Here is a 25351-nt window from a genome sequence, read left to right on the forward strand (position 1 = left end):
TCTTCCTCTGCTCAGCCTCTACCCACTGAAGTGCCTGTGAGCTTTAGACTTGGGCTCCCTTCTCCTCTTTACCCCCACAGTCCTTGCTAGGTAATTGCAGCCAGCCTCATGATTTTAAAAGCAACAAATATGCTCTTTCCACAGTCTTCTTCATTTCAGCAAATGGAATCGTCATCCATTCAAACAAAACCAAATAATATCTAAGAGTTATCCTTGATCCCTCTTATCACAATAATCTACCCTACCAATCCTTCAGCAAATTGTTTTAGCTCCACCTCTAAAACATATCCCAAATCTATCCACTTCTATCTACACCACTATATCGCCCTAGGTTAAGTTACATAATCTCTCATGTGTATTATTTATATAATCACCTTATTATTTTTTTACATCTTTATTGGATTATAATTGCTTTACAATGATGTGTTAGTTTCTGCTTTATAACAAAATGAACCAGTTATACATATACATATGTTCCCATATCTCCTCCCTCTTGCGTCTCCCTCCCTCCCACCCTCCCTATCCCACCCACCCAGGTGGTCACAAAGCACCGAGCTGATCTCCCTGTGCTATGCTGCTGCTTCTTATTAGATTTCCTGCTTTACCTATTGTACCCCACAGTATATTTGCCACACACCTGACAGAGTGATATATTTGAAACATAAATCAAAATGTGTAAGTAGGAGTTTAGAGTTTTTCACTGCACTGAAAGTAATAACCAAACTCATTAAGGAAACAGAATAAATGATCTGGCCTCAAACTATGTGACCTTATTTCTCATCACTCTCTCTTACACCCATCATGCTGCACTGGCGTGTGCGTGTGTATACATGTGCATGTGTTTTCCTTAACCAGAAACTACTTTCCACCTTAGGAACTTTGCTATCTTCCCTCTCTGTGGAACACTTTCACACCATATCTTTCTAATGGTTCCTTCCCTCTCCTTTTAAAACTAAATCTCTCATCTTTATTTAATCTTTTAAACAAGTCCTTACAATATAAATACACAAATATATGACTTTATATGAATGCATCTATGGAATATAATGTGTTTTGCTTGCCTCCCTATTTTCCCTTGCACCAACATAAACCTCTTAACACACATTTTCAACTTAGTATTTTTCATTCCACACTTTTGTATAAGACCATATAATCATATACACATTTAGATGTATACACATACGAGAGATCTTGTCAGCATTTTACAAAACTGCAACTCTTGTCACTTTTATTTTGTTTTACTCATTTAACTACACCTTGTGGATATGTCTCTAAGTCAAATGGTATAGTTCTAAGGTACTCTTTTGAATAATTTCATAATTTTTTCATATAAATGTTACTACTCTTTTGCTAGGTGCAAAATAAAAATCTCGTTTCTGTAATATGAATTTTCCTAACTAGCAGTGATTAAACATCTCTTTTTTATATTTGTTGCCATTTGAGATTTGCTTCTTCTAAGCTGCCCATATTTTGATCATTTTCTTATTTTATAAATTGTTTATTACTTGTCTGAGAGCTCCTTGTACAGGTATATTAACCATGTTTTATACTTTTCCAAATTTCTCAATTATATATTACCTTTGTTTACATATCTGTCATTTAAAAGTTTTAAATTTTTATAAACTGATTGTATTACTGTTCTTCAAAATCTTGGCAGTTATTATACCACTGTAAGAATATAGTGAATATGAGAATACCACTATTAAAACACACTATTTTAAAACAATGAAATCAAAATCATTTATATTTTGAGATGCACCCAGATGTACTTGCTGCATTAAAAATTTGAATTCAGCAAAGGTGCAGTTAGAAAACGTTTTACCTTACTCCTAGTAACTGGAGAAAATGACAATCAGCAAAGGAAAGCATTTATGCAAGAATAATTCCTACTCTAGTCAAAGACTTTCAAAATAAGTGAGATATGAACAAGACATGAGACAGGTAATACTGCTTCAGAATAGCTAATAAGCATGCCTGAAGAAAATTCTCTAAAACAAAAACTTAAGTTCACTAACAGTAAAATTAGGACAAACCCTGTTGTCCTTTCCAAAAATACTTATACAAAATATTTCTCTGAAGTTATCTATTAGAAGGAGTTGAAGGATGGAGTTAGTGGAGGAGACCTAGCTTATAACAACCTCCTCTCCTCCATTCCTCCAGCTTACTCCAACTAGAGTAAGATCAAAAAGAGTTTTTTCAGTAACTAGAAAGATTTGCACAAAATACACTTACGTTTCAACAGTGAAGCCAAAGACATAACAGTGAAAACTACAATCTTAGTATTTTACTTTCAAGCTTCATAAATTAAATCTTTTTATTTTATCTATAAGTGCTTAAGTCTATTTTTACTCTGGTTTATTGCTAACAATTTATAACAATAGTAATATAAAATTAACTTTGTATTCTTATAAATTTGTCATCCTTTTATATTTTGAAATAATTTCAAACATACAGAGAAGTTTCAAAAAGTAGTACAAGGGAGGAGATATGGGGATACATGTATATGTAGAGCTGATTCACTTTGTTATAAAGCAGTAACTAACACACCATTGTAAAGCAAACTCTAATAAAGGTGTTTAAAAAAAAAAGTAGTACAAAACTTTCAAATATCCTTCTACCAAATTACCTGTTAACATTTTACCACATTCTCATTCTCTAAACACACGTAAGTTTTTCTCTGAACCCTCTGGACTAAGCTGCAGGTTATAAGGTCCCTTTGCCCCTAAATACTGTCTTAAAAACAAGGACAAATATAATTATCAAAATAAAAAACCAACATGGAGATACAGCACTATTATCTAATATATAAACCTTATTCAAATTTCTCAATTTTCCCACTAATTTCCTTCATAGGGGAAAAAAAATGGTTTGCTTTTTTTTCTCCTTCTAGCACAGAATCCAATCCAGGATCATATGGTGCATTTAACTGCATCCTGTTTAATTTGAAACACTTTCTCAGTCTTTGTTTTTCAGGATCTAGGCACTTTTGCAGAATACAGGTCATTTACATTGTGGTATGTATCTCAATTTGGCTTTGTCTTGTTTCTTTCTGATTATATTCAGATTGTACATTTTGGACAGGAATAGTTTAGAAGCAATGTGTCCTCAATACATCCCATGAAAATCCACATATCTATTTACCCCCTAAATAGTATTGTTAGCTTGATTAAGGTAGTGTCTGCCGGTTTTTCCCCCCCAGCAAAGCTACTATTTTCCCCCTATAATTAGTAAGTATATTGTGAAGATCTCTATGAAAATATTCTGTTTTCTCATCAAACTTTAACAAACTGATTTTTGCATCCACTGATGAATACTGCCTGAAAAATTATTACCATAATGGTTGTCAAATGGGAATTTTCTAATTCCATTACACTTCCTATCTACATTTACTAACTGGCATTTTACTGTGAGAGTTTTCCTTTCCCTTCATTCATTCATTCATTTATGTCAGCAACAACTCATGGATTCTTATTTTATTCTATGGGTTATAATTCATTCATATCTTTACTCATTCTGATGTTCAAACTGTCTTTTATTTCAGCAGTGAGAGATCCTCTATGTTGGGTTCCTGTGTCCATTTGACATGCTCCCAGTATTCTTTGAACTTCCTGGCACAGTCAAATGTTCCAGGCTCTTCCTGTTCTTTCCCTGCCCCAGTCCTAGAATCAGCCATTTCACCAGGAAGCTCTGATTCCTTTGGTAGAGAACTGTATTTAGAAACTAAGATATGGAGGCTAAGTTACTCGGGTGTCACTGTTTCTGGGCCCTCTCAACAGACAGAACTAGTAGATATGTATACGTACACACATACACAAACACACTTCAATATCTGTTTCTATTTTTATCAAAATATATTAAAATCCATGGTACTTCCAATTCCAATTCTACGTCATAGGGTTTACCACAGGCTTCTCCCTTTCCATAGCTCTAACTCCCTTCTCTGACAGTAAGAAACCCAGCTCCCATTATCCACAATACACTTACTTATTTGCTCATTCTTAGATTACACTTTAAGTAGTTTTCAAATTGCTAAGCCACACTATGAAAAACAAACCTACCATCTAGAAACAAAAGACAGTTCTCTTATCGATACTCTGAAGGACTGGGTCAAGAGATAAATGCATACATAATTTTGGTAAGATATCGTCAAATACCGTCCCCTCAAATTGCTATACCAATCTGTATTCCCATCTGCAATGCACAGGACTGCCTACTTCTTCACAGCCTTACTATACTTTCATTAATAACAGTATTTAGGGCTATGAATTTTCTTCTGATTCCTACATTAAATATATTCCATAAATATGGATGTGTACTATTTTCTTATTTTTAGAAATTATGTTATTTTAGTTATATATTTCCCTTTTTACCCAGAAGTTGTTAGACTGGCATCAAACTTTTCAAAAAAGAAATTCTTATGTAGAATTAGCTTTCAAAAAAACCATTAAACAAAATTAATTTCTGGTTTTACTACATGGTAATCGGCGTATGTTTGTAATATTCTCCTTTATTGAATTTACTGGTGTTTCTTTGGTTAGGTAACATATGATCAATTTTGGTGAATGCTCTTTGTACCCTTATATACTCTATTTTCTAAGTGTAGTGTTCAACATATCACTTAAAGTCAATTTTATTGATTATGCTGTTTAGATCTGGTTTAGATCATCAGTTATTTTTTGTCCATTTGATCTATTTCATACTAAGACTACTATGTTTAAGTATCTTATTACTAGTTTGCTTCCATTTATGTTTCTTTGTATCTCTTTCAGTTTCTGCTTGATAAAGGTAGTATTTAGTATACCATTATTCCTAATTCTTACATCTTCAAGGTGAATTACAGCTTTCAGCACTAAAAAGTATCTTTCTTTGCCCCATTTAATGCTTTTCTGTCTACAATCCTACATCATCTAGTATCAGGATTATAACCTGTTTTCTCATTGTTTTCATTTGTCTGGTATACCTTTTCCCATACCTTTACTTTTAGTCTTTCTGATTATTCCATTTTAGGTGTGTCTCTTTTTGCCTATATTTGGAGCTTGTGAACTAAACTGGAAATGTTTTTTCTTTTAATAAACAGTCCCATTCACATTTATTGATATGACTGATAATGCTTAGAGATTTCACTGTCATTTTAATACTTTAATAAATATTTAATGCTTATACATATTATGTATATTCCCTTTTTTTCCCCCTCTCTCTAAATGAGGTGTTTTCTTTGCTCCTTTATTTTAAAAAAATTTAACAAAGATTAGCATTTTTGTTCTAGTGGTTACCTTTGTAGTTACAGCTTTTAAAAATGCCCTTGGTCTCCTGTTTTCATGTTTAGTCTTTCACTATTTGATGTGTCAAATCTTAATGATATTCTTTAACTCCCACCTATTGCCTAAACAATAACCAGTGTGCTTATTCTACTTTCCTCTTTCCCTCTCCTTTCTTACCATGTCTCAGTTGCCTTATTTCTATTTTATCACAATAAAGTAACACATAATAAATAATATATAACACATTATTCTTCCACCCCTGCCCCCACTGTTGCTTTAGGCTAAAATCTATAGTTAAGTATATTAAATGTTGATCATGTATTTTTTTGTTTATTTCCTCAGACATCTCTCAGTTGTATGAAGTTTATCCTCTACTAGATTGTACACTAACAGCTCATAAGTACAGAATTCCCTGAGCTCTAGTATGTTTAAAACTTGCTTTTATAATCTTTGTATTTGAATACAGCTTGACTGCAAATGAAATCTTTGCTTCAGACTTTTTTCCCTGCATTTTTTGAAAATGCTGCTCTCCTGTTGCCTTGTGCTTTATTATCTCGATTTTGCAAAATTCGATGCCAGTCTAATTCTCTGCACTTATAAATTTGTTGTTGTTTTATACCTAGAAGCCCTGATTTTTTTTTATCTTAAAATCCAATAGTTTCAGTAGGATATGTATCAGAGTTGATCTCTGCAGGTCCACCTAATCCTTGGCATCTTACTTTCTCTCTTATTTATGAAAACTTTAATTATAGTTTAAATATTAGTTCTATGGTTTTGTTTTTCTTCTTCAGGGACTGCAATTATACATAAGTTTGATCTTCTTTATCTATCTACCTTTTCAACCACTTCTCTCAAACCCTTTGAAATTACTTATCTCATTTTCATTCATTTAGTTGTTTCCCTGCCTTCCTTCAATCACTATTAAGGTTTCATTTGAATCTATTATTCCTTGGTCACTTTGTAATTTAGTCTTTGTTTTGATATGACTTTATCTTTTTTTTCTGGAGTTCAATCACTTTCTGTTTCATCCATGCTTTAAAAAAAAAAATCCACTTCCATTCTTAGTATTTCAAAATTCTGAATCATGATTTTTTTGTCTGTAACATTCCTAAATACTTGTTTAAGGAAATTTATTGCAGGTTGGAAAGTCATATAGCAATTTTTTCCCATTTTTTCATTGTTGGGGGAACAATCTTATCACCCAAATAGTAGTAAATATCATTTTGTTTTCTTCTTTATAATAGTATATATAGGAGAATACTGCTTGCATCACTGTATTTCTATGGAAAGAACAAACAGTGGGGAGTGGTTTAAAATATTCTTAGTTCAAGATCACCTCTCCTTCTAAAGGAGTTAAGTATGGTCCCTTTAATGGAAGGCTTTGAGGGGGGGTTACTGGCAGTGGGGAGAAGACCTTTGTGCCCTTTGATAAATAAATATATATATATATTTATATATATTTGCATATTCTTTTGTCTTGAAGGATATATACATATATCCATTTGTATATATCCACATATTCATTTCCATTCAACTAGCATTCTCCAAAGAGTACCTCTGCCTTCCTTTTTACCCTCTTCTCCCTCAAATAGTTACCTTTTCAAGACTATATACAATACTTCCTTGCACACTACATACATTTAAGTTCTTTCTTTACCTGTGGTCTCTTCTGACCTACAAATAGTATTTTTCAGAATTTTTGGACTTAGGGTAGAATTCCTCTTTTTGGTAGTGATTTCAAATCAATCTTAAGATAGCTACAAGGTTTCCTCTTCTCCTTTCCCACATACTTTTTCCTGATGTATGCTTGCTCACCTCAAAGACTTACAGTAGAAGTTCAAGAAACAGCACACTGTGACTTGGTAATAATTTTCTACTTGGAGGTAATGTAAAATTTAGATATGCTTTGCCTTCTAGTTGTGCCAAGATTGTAGGTTTTATTTGTTCTTGTTTTTCTGTATCTATTTTTGAAGAAATTATGTTGGAAGAGTCAGGATTAATGCAGCCACCATTCCTTTAATTACTAAGAATTCCTCCTATAAATTTGAATCTTTGTTTTGCAACAGGCTTAAAAATTTTTTTACTTGAAACATATTAAACATTTAATTTCATTTTATTTTAAATATTATGAAATTTTAAAAATATCAGTATTAATAAAGTTATTTCAGTATCAGGCAAAATAAACATAAATTTTATCTTTATTAAAAAAATTTTTTTAATGTTTATTTATTTGGCTGCATCGGGTCTTAGTTGTGGCACGCCGGCTCTCTAGTTGTAGCATGCACACTCTAGAGCGTGCAGGCTTAGTTGCCCTGCAGCAGGTGGGATCTTAGTTCCCCGACCAGGGATCAAACCCGCGTGCCCTGCATTAGAAGGCGGATTCTTAACCCCTGGACCACCAGGGTAGTCCCATAAATTTTATTTTTAAATTGTTGTTTTACTCCAGTACTGTAATAACTATAAAGAAAAAGAATAGGACTAAAGGGCTAGACTACAAAATTCAGTGCCTCTATAAACTGAGACACATTTGGTTTTAACCTAACCAGCTTTCCTGATTTGGGGTAAAATCTGGGACTAATATAATTCTCTGAATTCAAGAAGGTTGAACTGTACCATCTCTAAAAGACCTTCTATGTTTTAAATCCCAAGTACCTGTAAAGATTTTCACATCATATATATTTAGACATACTTTATTTCATTGTTGAATTTAAAAGTCCAGGAGAGACTTTGAGTTTCTGCTCCAGCACTTAACACTCATGGAAGTCACCACTCTGTCCTAATAACAAGTAAAAAGCTGAACAAACTGAAAAATCAACAACTCTTCTTAGATCCCTCAGAGAGTTGAGGTCCCAGGGCAACTTCTACCTCCCAAACTGGAGACAGACAGGCAGATACTACAAATCATAAATTACCAGAGCCATGAGCAGAAACCTCCAGAGGAACCAGTACAGGGGTAGGAAAATCTTAACTGTAATTGATGAGTTGCTGGAGGATCACTGTGGACAAGTATAAAACTTAAGAACTCTAGGGGGACCCAGTCTTGGGAGGGCATACCTACACTTTTGTGAGTTTTACCTCCAGGACCTCTATTTATCAGGTTCTCACAGTAAATTGAAATAATCAACTAAGATGATATAAACCAGTCCAAATATATATACAAAGGATGACAAAGAATAAGATCCACGTAAAATGGAGAGTCAAGATATATTATCAGACTAGATAAAAAACAAAATCCAGCCATATACTATTTACAAAAGATATACCTAAAGCATAAAGACATAGGTTGAATGTAAATGTAGAGAACTAGACCTATCAAGAAAATACTAGCCAAAAGAAAGATGTAGCTATATTAATGTGAGACAGTAGATTTAAGTAGATTTAAGACAGACATGCCTTCCTGAGGACAGAAAAAGTCAATATGTATTAAAAAATTCACCAAGAAGATATAACAATTCTAAATATGTATGAGCCTAATGAAATATTCCCCAAATATATAAAACAATATGTATTAAGCTAATAAAATACAGAGAGAAATTGACAAATCCATCATTGTGGTAAGTGCAATTACTGACAGGTCTCAATGAGCCAAAACCAAATACATAAAAAAAACCACAAAGAATACAGATAATGTGAACACAAAATAAGACTGAATAGACATATGTAGAATCCTGCATCCAACAATTAAAAGAATACACATTTATCTCAAGTCCACTTGGAACATTTACCAAAACTTGATCATGATTTAGGAAATTAAGCAAGTCTTAACACATTTTAAAGTGTTCACAATCTATTGGTAAAGGCAATATAAACTACTATAAAACACTGTAATAAGTTCTATCATTAAAGTGTTTATAAAGTGTTTTGGTAAAGACTGAAAGATAGTATCTGAAACAGATTAAGTACATACATAATTAATATCTAAAATATATAAATAACTTTTAAGAAAAAAATCAACAATCCAGCAAAAAATGGGCAAATCACAAAAACAGGTAACATTTCACCTTCATTGGACCAAAAAATATATTTAAAAAAATGAAAAAATAAAGTGAGAGAGAAAGGAAGGAGAAAGGCAAAGTGTATAGGAAAAAGAATTTTTCATAAATTACTGTAGTGTATCTGGTACAACCACTTTGGAGAGCAACTTGAAAACCACACAGTAAAGCTATGACAGACATACTCAACCCAGCAACTCCTCTAGATATTTATCACAGAGACATGTCCACAGATGTAGCTTTAGCATCATTTCTAACATAACATACGCAGCAAAATTTCTAAAAAACTGGAAACAACCTAAATGTTCTTTGATAGAAGTACTGATAAATGAATTGAGGCATATTCTTTCCTACGAACTAGTTGTACTAAATGAATTACACAGACAACTCTCCAAAACACTACATTTAGTGAAAAAGCATGTGCAGATAATAATGCTATTATGTAAAATTTTTAAACCATGTTGAAACAATATTCAGTAATATGTGCTTAAGTAATAAAGAAAATACAAATTAAATCCATGATGGGGGTTACTTTGGGGAAGCAAAGAGGAATGAGACTAGGAAAAATTATAGAGGACAGTAAATTTTAAATTTTTTTCTTTTACAAGGAAAGATATCTGCAGCAAATATGTCGGAATTGACATACACTACTTCTGGATAATGAAAGTAACAGTGTTTGAGGTACTGTTTGTTCTCTGTATTCTGCCTTAAAATAATTTAAGTCTATTTCATTTTTTATTTAAAGTATAAGAGGATGTCTGTCTCCAAGTAAAATGGAGTGACTGATGGAAGACCAAAGAACCCACTGAGATCAACTACAAAGAGAGTGAAATACACCAAATACCTGTTCTAAGACATGAGAAAGCTGCTGAAGCAAAAAGGACTGAAGATGCCAAAACTTTAGAGGGATGAAAGACTTCACTTCCACTTAGAAGCTTCTGATGAAACTGTGTGTTTTTCCTTCTTGGTCTAGTTCTTTTTAAAATGTAAACTTTGTACTAAAGCATAACATAAAGGAAAGCTCACAAATCCTGAGTGTGTGGCTCAGTGAATTTTCAAAGAAAAGAATATGGCCTTAAATCTAGTATACACAGGTGCACCACCCAGAAACACTCTTTTGTCCTGTCTCCAAGTCATTATCACCTTGTCCCAAGGAAGATCATTAACCTAACATCTAGCATCATAGATTAATTATGCCTGTTGTTGAGTTTTTTATGAAGAGCATGTGTTCTTTTCTGCTTTCTTGGTATGGTTTTTGCAATAAATTGCACTGGGTCAACTGAAAATCCATCTGAAAAATATCAAATTTTGACCCCTACACGTCAAACCACACACAAAAACAAATTCCAAATGAATAGTAGATCTAAAATCCAAAAGCCTATTTACAAGAGAATAAATATATACACTGTGTTCTAGTCACACAATGGAATATTATACATCAATGAATATGTATAAAATACATCTCCATGCAACAACAATGATGAATTTCACAAACATAATGTTCTACAAAAGAACACGTGATGTTCCAATGACTTTAAGTGTGTTATTTAACTTACTAGCTCAAAAACTCTAGTAATTCAAAACTCTATTTGGTATTACCTCCTTCAGTAACTGCTCCCTGAACTACCCCACCATCAGAGGTTGGTGGTTTCTTCCATAAACACTCCTATTACCTAAGCTTACTTCTATTTGCAATATACTTAAATGTATTTAATGAGTTCCCAGTGCCTAGCAGTATCTCAGATAAAGTAGGTATTCAAATGTGGATGAAATAAATGACATCTCTTCTGCATGGGAACGATTTTTTCTCTTTAATGAAAGAATAATGAAACTTTTAACTCAGAATCCACAAATTCCAAAATCAGTAAAATTAAGATACCCTTTTAGTTTATGACAAATTGTTCCTAATCTAACCTTAAAAATAAACTACCCAACTACCTCTTTTTTATCTTTTCTGCACTTTTTTTTGCCAAAATCATCTGAGGAGAAATTCAGATACCCTTGTCCCATTTGGCAGCTTGGCAAGCTGACTTAGCAGGTAAATTCAACACAGGAATAGGCTATTTCTAGTTGCTGAGATATAGTGGCAGGCCCATTTTTTTAACCAGGTCATTTCCTTAACTTAAAAAGTTCCCATTACACAGTCACTTACATATTCCTAGTTGTCCTTTCCCTCTAAACATGTGGAGTCCTTTCCACTAGTAGTTCTAGTCTATCTATGCTCAATTTAAACATGACTCTGTATGGGATACCGAGAGCTGAAGGGATCTTAGGTGCTCCTCTGCTTGTACGTTATTCCCCAATAAATCCTATTTTACATTTATGCTGCACATGGTCATGAAACAGGTCCCCATGCCCCCTCTACATGTCACAATCCTCAGACTTGTGAAGGGAAATTTACTTGCAATCTTGCTAGAATCATTCCTTTGGAATGATGGTATGATTATTTTATCAGTCTTCACTATTTTATCAACCTTCGTAACGAATCATACTGTGTGAGCCTTAACACTTTAGCTAAGGAATCTTCATGAGCTGAAACAAGGGGACCTCTTCAGTTTGGTCTATCAGCAACCCTAATCACTTCCACTAACTTCTTTACCAGCTGCTCAGTTGAGTTTTGTCTCCAATTATATCTGTATTACTGGATGAACTACTACTACTCAGACTTTACAGTACACATCTTCAGTACTGTTCTATTCCTGGTAAGCTTCCAAAAACCAGCTGTTCTTGAAACTTCTGATATGCAACCTTTCTGGAGATAGTATCCCTCCCTTCTGCATATGCTTTCAGTAGTAGTTCCTTTACAATAGTCTATGATATTATTTTTCCTTCCTTCCTTTAAATGAAGGGATTGGCAAACTTTTTCTTAAAGGGCCAGGGAGTAAAGATTTTAGGTCTATGGGCCATACAGTCTCTGGGGCAACTACTCAACTCTGTGGTTTTAGTGTGAAAGCAGCCAAATACAATATGTAAACAAATGTGCATGGCAATGTCCTAATAATGCTTTATTTATATATAAAAATAAAAAATAGGCAGCCAGCCCATGGAACATAGTTTGCCACCCCCTGCTTTAAACTCTTACAACTTCTGGACTTCATATACCAGTATCATTATAACTATCCTGAATTTATAAGGGTTTACTGACATTGTAGTGAAAATTAAGTTCAATAATATTTTATCAATTAAAGCTGAGATATATACATAAATGACTTAGAAATATTTATAATAATAAGAGTTGTAAAAAAATTCTCATTATTTGTTGGTGAATCAGAAAATCTAACTGACCAGAACACATTCACTGATAACCACAGTTAACTTAGGTATTACCTAATTATGACAACAGAGGTGGTAATTTAAAATAATCATCAATATATGGAAAACTAACAAACATAATCAAGTGTACAGAAGACTAAATATATTATGATAAACCTACACAATGGATGGTAGTAGTGGAATTGCAGTGATTTTACTTTTCCTATTCTGCTTATTTATGTTTTCTATAGTTAACAAAACTGATTTCTATAATAAGAAAAAAAGTTTCTTTAAAGCACATGATGAAAAGTCAAAAGCTTTTGATTGCTAAATGTTTTAATGTAGTCTGAAAATAAAAATATTTAGACTTCAAATCAATTTTTTTAAAAAAATCAACCATTCTATCCTACACTCCTTTTTAAAAAAATTTACACCAATTAAATAGATAATTAAAATTTTCATTTACCTGTCGGTTCCTTTCATCCATTATGCGTGTGATTTGTATTTTCTTCCGCCCCATTTTCAGTCACCTTTCCTTCCTTATATTCCAAATATTTAATTCAAAAATTAATTTTCTTCAATACCCTAATGCATGGTACACAGCTTCTATTATTTCAGCTTCTAGTTCAAGGGCTACAGCTGAAATTTTCTATAAGATATAAAAGAAAACACAAATTAGAAAATTTAAGTTCTATAAGTTTGCAACTCATGAAAATGTTATTATACAAATTTCAAACCTGCCTTTATAGTGCACACAGACTGCATTATTAACTGAAATTTTTCATTACATAAAATTAGTAAACAAGTTGAAGTCTTGTTAATTTTACCCTTAAAATATCTCCTGAAACTTTTCATGCCTCTAGTTCTGGCTAAAAGAGTGCAATTATATATAACCTTTGAGTTTTTCCTCAATGAATATAATAACAGCAAAACAAGAGCAAAACTTACTGAGATCTTTCTATGTGCCAGGCACTTTTCTAAGTACCTAATATGCCTTAACTCATTCAATCGTAACTTCAATCTTCTGAGTTATAATTATCATCTCCATTTCATAAATAAGGATATTAAGGCAGAGAGCTGTTAAGTAATGTGTCCAAGGTCACACAGCTAGTAAGAGGCAGAGCTTGTAATATGAACTCAGGGAGTCTCTAGAATTTCTACTCTAAAACATTATGGAATATCCTTAAAAGCTTTTGATAGCCTCCATGTCAAAGGATGAACTAATAATCTGGGTAGCCCCAATCTGCCTTTACAAATTCTTCTTGCAAACTGCCCTAGCCACTAGCAAAATTACTATTTGTCAATCCACAAAGACATTATATACTTTCATAATAATATGCACCTAAATGAAACACTATTCCTTTGGCCATTTAATTATCTCCTCCTTATCAGCCAAGATTCACTTTGAATGTCACCACCCTGATGAAGCCAAGACCAATTCCCCTTGGTAGAATAAATCATAGCACCTTATTTTGTGGGTACATCTGTATAAATTCCAAGATTATTTCCCTTTGAGACTGTGAATCTTTCAAAAACAATGATTTTTTATTCCATTTATCTCTACAGTAGAATGACTGCAATGATATAACTTGTCATGCTCTGAATGACAGTTGTGTCAAAAACCCAGTGCTTTCAAAATTTACATAATAAAATATTTACAGAGGGATGGGGGATGGGAGACAAATGTTATAACACAATAACAATTTCTCAAGGGAATTTTTTGAAGTATTTTTAACATTGTACATGTAACTCTATAAAACTTCAACTGTATTATGCAAATCCAGTGTTTAAATAAATCTGGCTTTTGCTCAAAAGCAGTGAGTTTCCAATTCTTATCACAACCATCATTATCATCAGCACAGCATTTCTTACATATCTTCCCTTATCATTCTGTTATTTCTTTATTTATACAAATATTAATTGCTCAACTATTAACAACTGATAACCTATTCAGTGATCACCTACTTGCAAAACAGGTACTTCCAAACACTGAACTAGGTACATATGATAAAATGGTCAAGGAAAAAAGGCATAATTTCTGATCTCACAGTCCAGAGTCTAGTAGGGGAAAACAGACATTAGTCAAACCATCATATAAATGAGTTTGTACAAAAGTTCTTTTATCTGACCTAAATTCATGGTCAGGGCAGGCTTCACTGAGAACTGCTTCATACTCAAACCTGAGTATGCACATATACTTACTAGGCAGACAGAATAGCATGTGCAAAAACCCTATGACAAGAATGAGCAGGAAGCATGAGAGGAACTGAAAGATGGCTAGTCACTGGTAGGAATCAATTAAACAAGCAGCTGTGCTGTGGAGTGTTTCTGTTTTCTCAACAGACTGCAATATAAACAATAGAAGTTGGCTTACTCCAAATCATGTTCTATAATAGATCACAGCACATCCAATTCCCATTATGAAAACTTGCACAGTAGCAGGCAACGTAAATATTCACACATTTCACCACAGAAATAATATGTTAACTCCTATAAGGTATATGCACTTGTATAATCTGAAAAATTCTGAACATATCTGAGCATTTTGCTTTAGACAATGGTGGAGTAGGTTGCTTCAAACCTGCCTTTCCCTGAGAACCACTAGAAAAGCAAAGCAAAAAGTAATCTGTTTGGGCTTCCCTGGTGGCGCAGTGGTTAAGAGTCCACCTGCCGATGCAAGGGACGCAGGTTCGTGCCCCGGTCCAGGAAGATCCCACGTGCCGCGGAGCAGCTGGGCCCGTGAGCCATGACCGCTGAGCCTGCGCGTCTGGAGCCTGTGCTCCACAACGGGAGAGGCCACAGCAGTGAGAGGCCCACGTACCGCCAAAAAAAAAAAAAAAGTAATCTGTTTAAAACAACTGAAGAACTTTCAAGACAGTGAGAATTTGCAGGGCTGGGACCTAGAAGTAACAGGTGGGGCCAGACTTTAGACTCGTTTTCCCCTAGAATCATTCATAGATTCTTAAAACACTAGTTGAGAGGCTGAGAAGCTAAGCAGAGCTTTCCACACTTCTTTGGGTGGGGACACGAAAATTCAATTCAGAGCCTGGCTAGGAGGAATAGCTCCAGCAAACACACTGGGAAGCTGGAGGGAATCTAAAGGACTATACCCTAGGTAAAAGGTAAACCAGAAATAGACCAGGCCACAAAAGGAAAGAAGTACAGCTTCAAATCTTCTCAATCTGACTATACTGAGGGAATCTGGGCTACCTAGTATCATTAGCCTAGCTGCATGCCAGTAAAATCTTCCCAAAAGGTTTTAGCAAAAGTAAATCTTATCAGCAAGAAGACTCCAAAATTCAAATTATCCTATCATTTTTCATATGAAATGTCTAAAATAAAACAACCCATCAAGATCTGACTGAAACTAAGACTTTAAAATGGCACCAGAAATAGACCCATAATAGATTCAGATAATGGTGTTAGCAGAAAAGTTTTTTATTTTTTTTAATGATCCATACTTTTGACCAGATTTAATAACTTTATTTATTTATTGGCTGTGCTGGGTCTTTGTTGCTGCACGTGGGCTTTCTCTAGTTGTGGCAAGCGGGGCCTACTCTTTGTGGTGCGCAACCTTCTCATTGTGGTGGCTTCTCTTGTTGTAGAGCACAGGCTCTAGGCACGCGGGCTCAGTAGTTGTGGCTCACAGGCTCTAGAGCTCAGGCTCCGTAGTTGTGGTGCACGGGCCTTAGTTGCTCCGCAGCACGTGGGATCTTTCCAGACCAGGGCTCGAACCTGTGTCCCCTGCATTGGCAGGCAGATTCTTAACCACCGCAAAACCAGGAAATCCCAGAAAACAGTTTTAAAATAATTTACTGTGTTAAAAGGATTTTTTAAAATGAAGAATTTTAGCAAACAACACTAAAAACATGGAAAACAGAGAATTGAAAAATACAATTTTAAAAACAGAAATTAAGAAATTGATGGATGAGTTTAACAATAGGTTAGATACAGCTGACGAAAGAACCAATGACCCAGAAGATAGGAAAGAAGAAAATACACTGAAGCCCAAAAAGACACAAGAATGGGAAATACAGAAAAGAGTGTGAAAATATTATGAAACATGAAGAAAAGATCCAAAATTCATGTAACTGGAGTCCCAGAAAGGAAGGCGAGAACATATGAGAAAGAAAAGATATTTAAAGACCTAATAGTTTAAAACTTTAAAAAACTGATCAATGACATCAAGCCACAGATCCAAGAATATCTACAAACTCCCAAGCAAAACAAATACAAAGAAAACCACACTTAGGCAAATCAAAATAAAGGGGGAGGTTGGAGGGACAGAAAGAAAGAGACAGAAACAGCCACAAACAGACCTTAAAAGTAGCCAGAAAAATTAAAAAATATATTAACTTTAAGAGTAACAGTAAGATATAGCTGGCTTCTTTGAATAAATAATGGAAACCAAAAGACAACAAAATGATATCCTCAGAGCGCTCGGAACAGGGTAAATGCCAAGATAGAACTCTGTATCTGGCAAAAAAAAAAAATAACAACCTTCAGAAATGAAGGCAAAATAGAGACATTTTTAGCCAAACAGAATCAGAAAATTTGTCACCAGGGAACATTGAAGAGACTTCCTCAAGTAGAAGGAAAAGAGGGATTGCAGATACAGCTTGGATATGCACCAAAAAATTGAAATATAATGAACGGGCTAAATATGTAACTCTAAATGAATACTGACTAAATAAAATAATGACAGTATTTTGTGGAATTTAAAATGTTACAATGCACAACAATACATAATTGGGAAGGGTAGTAAATGAAGTTAAAGTGTTCTAAAACACTTTCATTGATTAGGAAATGGAAAAAGTTCTCATTTACTTTAGACTTCAAAACATGAAAGATGCATGTGGTAATCTCTGAGATAACCACTAGAAAGACAGTTAGAGTATATATAGTCGTTCCTTGGTATCTGTAGAGGATTGGTTCCAGGACTCTGAGAGGATACCAAAATCTGAGGATGCGCAAGTTCCTTATATAAAATGGCATAGCATTTGCATATAACCCACACAAATCCTCTCATATACTTGTAATCATCCTTAGATTACTTATAATACATAATAAAATATAAATGCTATGTAAATAGTTGTTGGCATGCAGTAAATTCAAGCTTTGCTTTTGGGAATTTTCTGTAATTTTCTTTCCTGGATATTTTCAATCTACAGTTGGATGAATCCATGGGTACAAAACCCGCAGACATGAAGAGCCACCTGTACAGCTAACAAGCTAACAGAGGGGGAAAATGGACTAATAAATAATCCAAATAAGATTTTAAAAAAATAAAACCTAATTATAAGATGATTATAGAGGATATATCTGACATGGGGATACAGAAAGAATAAGCATAAAAGCATGGAGAAAGATATCTTTTATAAAACACAAACCAAAAGAAAGCTTGTGTGGCTATACTTTACCATAGAAAACTTTGATGCATGAGATAGATAGATATATAGATATGGATAAGAATATAGTGGGATATTTCATTACAATAAAGTTCAATTCACCAGGAAGGCACAGCAATTCTAAATTTGAATGCACCTGGTAACACCTAAGTCAGGTATCTTTTCCTGAAAAGCAGATATTCTGTGCAAAACCCTAACCAGGAACTTGTTTTCCAATATTTTAAATAGGAAAAATTACGTTACATATCAACTGATAACCCCCAATCACTTCTCTTTTAAAATTTAACTAAACACAGAAAATGTCCATTTATCATAGTAAATTATCATGGTTAGGATGTAAAATGCACACTATATGACTTCATATGCAATAACTTTCTCCCTGGCTTTGTTTTCCTTCTCCACAATTTAACATTTTCTCATCATGTTTGGGGCATTCTACAAATTTAAGCAAAATCAAGGACCAAATATGAAAGGCAATTAGACATTTATTCAAAACAAACACTCATGGCAGATAATAGCTCAAAAGCTAACAATATTGTAATATCTTTCTTATTGCCAGACACATCAGAGATGCATATTCCCTTTGTTGACACTAAGCAGATGTTTCAAAATGTCTACACGTGCTTCTAATATTCAACAAATTACATTTGGAAGGTAATTTGTGACTTTCCCCCATAGACCAGTTTGCTAAAATATTGTACTGAATTTTACAGATTAAAAAATACTTTTTCTAAATAAACTAAGAAACTACAGTATGGTATATAAAGCCAACATGAAAAGAACTATGTGAAGTCCACAATTCTAGCAAGTTGATTTTTTTTTTTTTTTTTTTTTTGCGGTACGTGGGCCTCTCACTGTTGTGGCCTCTCCTGTTGTGGAGCACAGGCTCCGGACGCGCAGGCTCAGCGGCCATGGCTAACGGGCCCAGCCGCTCCGCAGCATGTGGGATCCTCCCGGACCGGGGCACGAACCCGTGTCCCCTGCATCGGCAGGCGGACTCTCAACCACTGCGCCACCAGGGAAGCCCCTAGCAAGTTGATTTTAACACAGCTTTCTCAGTAAAGGAGAAAGGAACAAGCACACCAAAACAAGGAACAAGCAGACTAGAAGAAACAGGAACAGATTTGAACTTTACAATTAACAACCTAACTGACATACAGAACATTATACCTAACAAATGCAGAAAATACATTCTCTGTAAGTACGTAAAAAACATTTACCAAAAACGACCATACACTGGACCAAAACTAAGGGTTAACAAATTTCAAAGAACAGACATGCTTCTCTGAGCTCAAATTGAGCTATGAATTAATAACAACAATATAACTAGAAAATCCTTATATATGTGAAAATTAAGCAATAAACTTCTAAATAGCCCATGGGTCAAAGAAGAAATCACAGTGAAAATTAGAAAAAAAATTTTAATGGAATGCTATTAAAACACTTCGTATTAAAATACATAGGATGCAGCTGAAACTATTCTTAAGAGGAAAAATTTTAGCTTTAAAATACATATACACTTGAAAGGCCATAAACCAATATTCTAAGCAACCATCTGAAAGAGTAACAAAAAGAACAAACTAAACCCCAAAACAGTACAAATGATGAAATAAAGGTAAGAGCAAAAAGTAATGAAATAGAAAACAAACATACAACAGAGATTAACAAAGCCAAAAGTTAGTTTTTTGAAAAATAAAAATTGATAACTCCTGAAAAGAGTAATGGAGGAAAAAAGGAAGCAATCCAAAACATATCTGGCCCCAAAGGTCTTAGATAAAGGAATCTGGACTGTCCTATACATATATTTATCAAACAAAGATTAATATCAATACAATAACCAACAAAAACCTGACAGTACCGTAAATTATTACTGGCATGAAATTAAAATGGCATGTAGGACTCTAACCACCACCTCCTGTATTTCCAGCTTACAGTCTCTAATAACCTAATTCCAACAATCTTTTGATCCCACTACGTTCCACAATTTATTAAGCCTACCATGTTTTCACTGTCCCTCACCCACTCTATGTTTCTTACATGCCTCCTTATCCAGCTTAATTTTCATATATCCTTAGTCCCTTGGCTCCCACTCTCCCTCCTTCTGCCACATTTCCTGGGAGAAAACTCACCCCTGAGGAGGGCCTGCTCCTATGTAGCTGAATATGGCTGAAAAATAAACAACCATGCTAACTAGGCTAATTAATCTGACAAAATTCATGAAGGTCATGAACCTCAAATCTTAAATATTCCCTTCATACTGCCCAGTAATCTTCCATTTCCCAATTTCCTAGTTGATTATTTAATGCCATATTCTATCTCCTCACATCTGCAATACCCATCCTTAATCCTCACTTTCAGCTGATAACTTTGCTACCTATTCTACTGACAGGAAAAAAAAAGCAATCAGAAGAGAAGCTCCTCAAATTCCTGCCATCACAACTATCAACCCACCAGCATCTGTCTCATATACTCTGCCTTCCTTCCTTTTAAGATCTTGACTCCAACAATTCTTCTTTTCCTTCCTTCAATGTCAATTTTTTCTTCCATACTGAAGAGTTCCCAGTGGCACCAAAAAAAAAAAAAAAAAAGATGCTATTATTTCACTTACCTAAAACAAAACACAGAAAACAAACAAAAAATCTTGATCCTGAGAGAAATTTAAAATATACTAAATAACAAATTCACATTTGCAGATTCTCAGAGTTTCAATTTTGTAAAGATGTCAATTCTCCCCAAATTAATCTAGAGATTCAATACAATCCTAATCAAAATACCAGCAGGTTTTCTTTTACTATATGCAGAAACTGACAGTATTACTCTAAAATCCATTTGGAAATACAAAGGTATAAGAATATTGAAGGCTACCTTGAAGGGTAAAGCTTAAAGACTCACATACCATCATTTACCAGACTTATTATAAAGCCATAGTAATTAAGATGGTGTGCCCCAAGAGAAAACTCAAAGCTAACAGAAGGAAAGAAATAATAAACAGCAGAACAGAGAGAGAAAATAGAAAAAGAGTAAAAAAATCAATAAAACCAGAGTTGGTTTTGAAAAAGGTTAAAAAAATTGACAAACCTTTAGCTAGATGGATTAAGAAAGAGAGAAGACTGAAATAACTTACATCAGAATTGAAAGTGGGGACATTACTTACCAGAAATAAACATGATAGTAGCAGAGTACTGTAACAATAGTATGCCAACAAATGTAATAACCTAGATAAAATGGACAAATTCCTAGAAACACAAAACCTACCAATACTGGGAGGGAGGGAGGGAGGAGAAGCTGAATAGATCTACAATTAGTAAGAAGATTGAATAAGTAATCAAAAATCTCCTGAAAAAGAAAAATACTCAACCTGATGGCTTCATTGGTGGGTTCTACCAAAGATTTAAAGAAGAACTAACACCAATCCTTCTCAAACTCTTCCCAAAACCTGAAGAGGAAGAAACGCTTCCTAAGGTCAGCTTTGTCCAGATAACAAACCAAAGACAGTACAAGAAAAGTACAGATCAATATCCCTATGAACAATGATGCAAAAATCCTGAACAAAATACCAGCAAACTAAATTCAGCGGCATAGCAAAAGGACTGTACACCATGACCAAGTGGGATTTATTGCTGGAGTGCAAGAACAGTTCAACATACTAAAATTAATCAATGTGATATGCCACCTTAAGAGAATGAAGGAGAAAAACCACATAACCATCTCAATTGATGCAGAAAAAGGATTTGACAAAACATACTACCCTTTTATGATAAAAACATCCAACTAGGAAAAGAAACTACCTCAACTTAATAAAAATATATAATAGAAAAACCCCAAAGCTTACACCATACTCACTTCTAAAACAAACAAAACATCCAAACTGGAAAGGAAGAAGTATAATTATCTGTCTGAAGATGACATGATCATATATGTAGAATCCCCTAAAGATTCCACAAAAAAACATTGTTAGAATAAATAAATTCATCAAAATACTAGGATACAAATCAACACACAAAAATCAGCTGAATTTCTATTCACTAATACTCTGAAATGGTAAAATAATTCCATTTACAATAGCATCAAAAAGAATAAAATACTCAGGAGTAAACTTTAGTCAAGGAAGTGAAAGACTTGCACATTGAAAACTAAAAAAGATGGATAAGAAATTAAAGCAGACACAATAAATAGACATCTCACTTTATAGACTGAAAGACAATTTTGTTAACCTGACAATACAAATTCAATGCAATCCCTATCAAAATTCCAATTATTTTTTTTTTGCAGAAATAGGAAAAGCCATCCAAAAATTCATATGGATTATATCAAGAAACAACAGCCAAAACAATACTGAAAAGGAAGAAATTGGAAAACTCACACTCCCTAACCTCAAATTTTTCTACAAAGCTACAGTAATCAAAACAGTACAGTACTGGCATAAAGACAGACATAACAGACCAATGGAACAGAACAGAGAGCCCAGAAATAAATCCATGTATATACATGGTCAAATGTCAAAAAGTGTCAATGGACACTATCAACAGAGTAAAACAGCAACCCACAGAGGGTGAAAATAATTATAAATTACATCTCTGATAAGAGATTAATAGCCAGAATATATAAAGCGCCCTTAAAACTCCACAACAAAAAATAAACAAGCCAATTTTAAAAACAGGCAAAGGACTTGAATAGACACTTCTCTAAAGATATACAAATGGCCAGTAAGCACATGAAAAGATGCTCAACATGACTGATCATTTGGCAAATGCATATCAAAACCACGAGATACCACTTCACACCCATTTGGATAGCTATTTTATGAAACAAATAAAAAAGAAAAATAAGAAAACAGAAAATTAGTGTTAAGGTACATGTGGAAAAACTGGAACCCCTATGCATTGGTTTTGGGGAATATAAAATGGTACACCTGCTGTGGAAAAAAGTATGGTGGTTACTTAAAAATTAAATATAGAATTACTACGTGAACCAGCAATTCTACTTCTAAGTATACACACAAAAGAACTGAAAGCAAGGACTCAAACAACATATTTGTACACCAATGTTCATAGAAGCATTATTCACAATAGTCAAAAGATAGAAACAACCCAAACGTCCACTGGCAAATGAACAAAGAAGCAAAATGTGGTATATATATATATATATATACAATGGAATATTTTTCAGCCTTAAAAAAGGAAATCCTATCACAAACCACAACAAGAATGAACTTTGAAAATATCATGCTAAGTGAAATAAGCCAGTTGCAGAAACACAAATATTATGTAATTCCACTTATATGAGATTCCTAGAGTAGTCAAATTCAGAGACAGAAAGTAAAATGCGAATTGCCAGAGATGGGGAGGGATAGGGAGTAGAAGAACGAATGGGGAGTTAGTGTTTAACGGGTACAGAGTTTCAGTATGGAATGATGAAAAAGTTCTGGAGATGGCCTGTGGTGATCACTGCTCAGCAATGTGAATTTATTTTAATGCCACTGGACTGAATACTTAAAAATGGTTAAAATGGTAAGTACTATGCTATGTATATTTTACCACAATTTAAAAGAATACAAATACTCCCCCGAAAAGTATGTACACACCTTTAAAATGATTACAGTATTCAGATTTTATTAATTCAACATAACCACTAACTCTTTAGGTCAAATGAGTACTGATTTTTCTGTACAGTGAGTTTTGCCAGAAATGGCAACATTTAAAACCTACCTTTAGAACTAAAACCTATCTTTAGCAAACACAGATGGGTATTTTTTCCACAGAGAAAGTAATATATATCCTAGAGGGGGAAAAAGGAATCTCTAATTAAATGTATTCAAGTAATGTTATTACAGTAAAAAAAATTAATTTAAACTGAACTTTCAGTTAACTGAAAAAAAATTTTTAGTATGTCATTTTATTAAAAGCAGGAACTAGAATTTCAAAAAGATTTCCTATAATAACTATAAATGGAATATAACCTTTAAAAACTGTGAATCACTATGTTGCACACCTAAAAATTATATAATATTGTAAAACAACTATACCTCAATAACAAATTTTTTAAAGAAATTCTGAAAAATTCCCAGTTTGGGATCTACTGTCTTAGTTTAAAAGATATCACAGAATCTGGCACTCAGACCACACTAACACTGATTGCAGATGTTCAGTCTTTTAAAATCAATTATATTTACTGTTTTAAAGAACACTGTTGCTTAAGTAAATAAATATTTTAAGAGCATGGACTTTAAACAGAAGGTGAATCTTTACTATTTAAACTTGGCCTTTATTAACACCAATCTTTGAGTTTATCAGAACACCCCATTTTGGTGATGCTGGTAAATCAATTATTTATTAATTTTTTTCAAAAGTTACTAAAATAAACTTTGTAATAAAAGTAACTATGTATAATCAACAACTGAACCTTTTTAATAGATAAACAGGTTTCTATCAAGAGAAAATCTTTAATGATTCATTACCTCTTTAAAAGACGGGAGGGGGTGGGGGGGGGGACACGACTTCCCCGGTGGTCCAGTGGTAAAGAATCCACCTTCCATTGCAGGGGACTCAGGTTCAATCCCCGGTTGGGGAACTAAGATCCCACACACCACAGGGCAACTAAGCCCACGCACCACAACTACTGAGCCCACACACCACAACTACTGAGCCCGTGTGCCGCAACTACAGAGCCCATATGCTCTGGAGCCCACATGCCACAACTAGAGAGAGAAAACCCGCGTACCACAACTAGACAGAGAAAACCCGGACACCACAAGTAAAGAGAAGTCCATGTACCACAACTAGAGAGAGACCCACGTGCCGCAACTAAGACCCAACACGGCCAAAAATTAAATAAGTAAATAATAAAATACTTAAAAATAAATAAATAAAAGAGGAGAACTTAAGAATTCAATTTTGGATATAATAAACTTGAGATAGTCAGGGATCATATGCTGGAAATGTCAAAAAGGAAGCTAGATATAACACTCAGACCTTAGAGCAAAAAAATACACTTTGGGGAATCTTGTGAAAAACAATGTGCTCACCTATGGATAAAATGTAAAATGAAGAGGCAGAGTCAAAGCCCCAAGGAACATTTATTATTATTGCTGCAAATGAATAGCCCCAAATTATCCTTAAGACATAAGGCTTTAAACAACTTGGCCAACATCAAAAAATTTTTTCAAACAGAAATCTTTCAGCCTCCCTTGAAAAAACCATTCTACTTTCAAGAATTTATTCTAAGGAAGTAATAAGACAATGACAAAGATATATATACATTTATGGATGTTCATCCCAATGCACCCAAAACAGTGAAAACGAACAGGGAAAAGACTATAAGCATATAGGCATGACCTGTCTATATAATGAAATACCATAGCCATTAAAAACGAACATTTTATAACAATGTTCACAATATAATGTTGTGGGCAGAAAATATATAATTCTAGTATTATTTT

General features: G+C 33.9%; 1 protein-coding gene across 12 annotated transcripts in view; it reads right to left on the minus strand.

Annotated features, from left to right (window-relative positions):
* Positions 1-25351, minus strand: part of MEF2A (myocyte enhancer factor 2A) — a 174164-nt gene that overhangs the window by 79246 nt on the left and 69567 nt on the right. For 10 of the 12 annotated variants that reach the window (XM_067755905.1, XM_067755916.1, XM_067755908.1 and 7 more), the window contains one exon: positions 12972-13154. In XM_067755905.1, the coding sequence (XP_067612006.1) occupies positions 12972-13025 (54 nt within the window). In that variant the 5' untranslated portion in view covers positions 13026-13154. Of the gene's footprint in view, positions 1-12971; positions 13155-20364; positions 20462-25351 lie in introns of all 12 variants that reach the window. The other 2 variants (XM_067755899.1, XM_067755901.1) reach the window with 1 other exon arrangement.

Source organism: Pseudorca crassidens, chromosome 1 (genome assembly GCF_039906515.1).
Source record: "Pseudorca crassidens isolate mPseCra1 chromosome 1, mPseCra1.hap1, whole genome shotgun sequence".
NCBI classification, from domain to species: Eukaryota; Metazoa; Chordata; class Mammalia; order Artiodactyla; family Delphinidae; genus Pseudorca; species Pseudorca crassidens.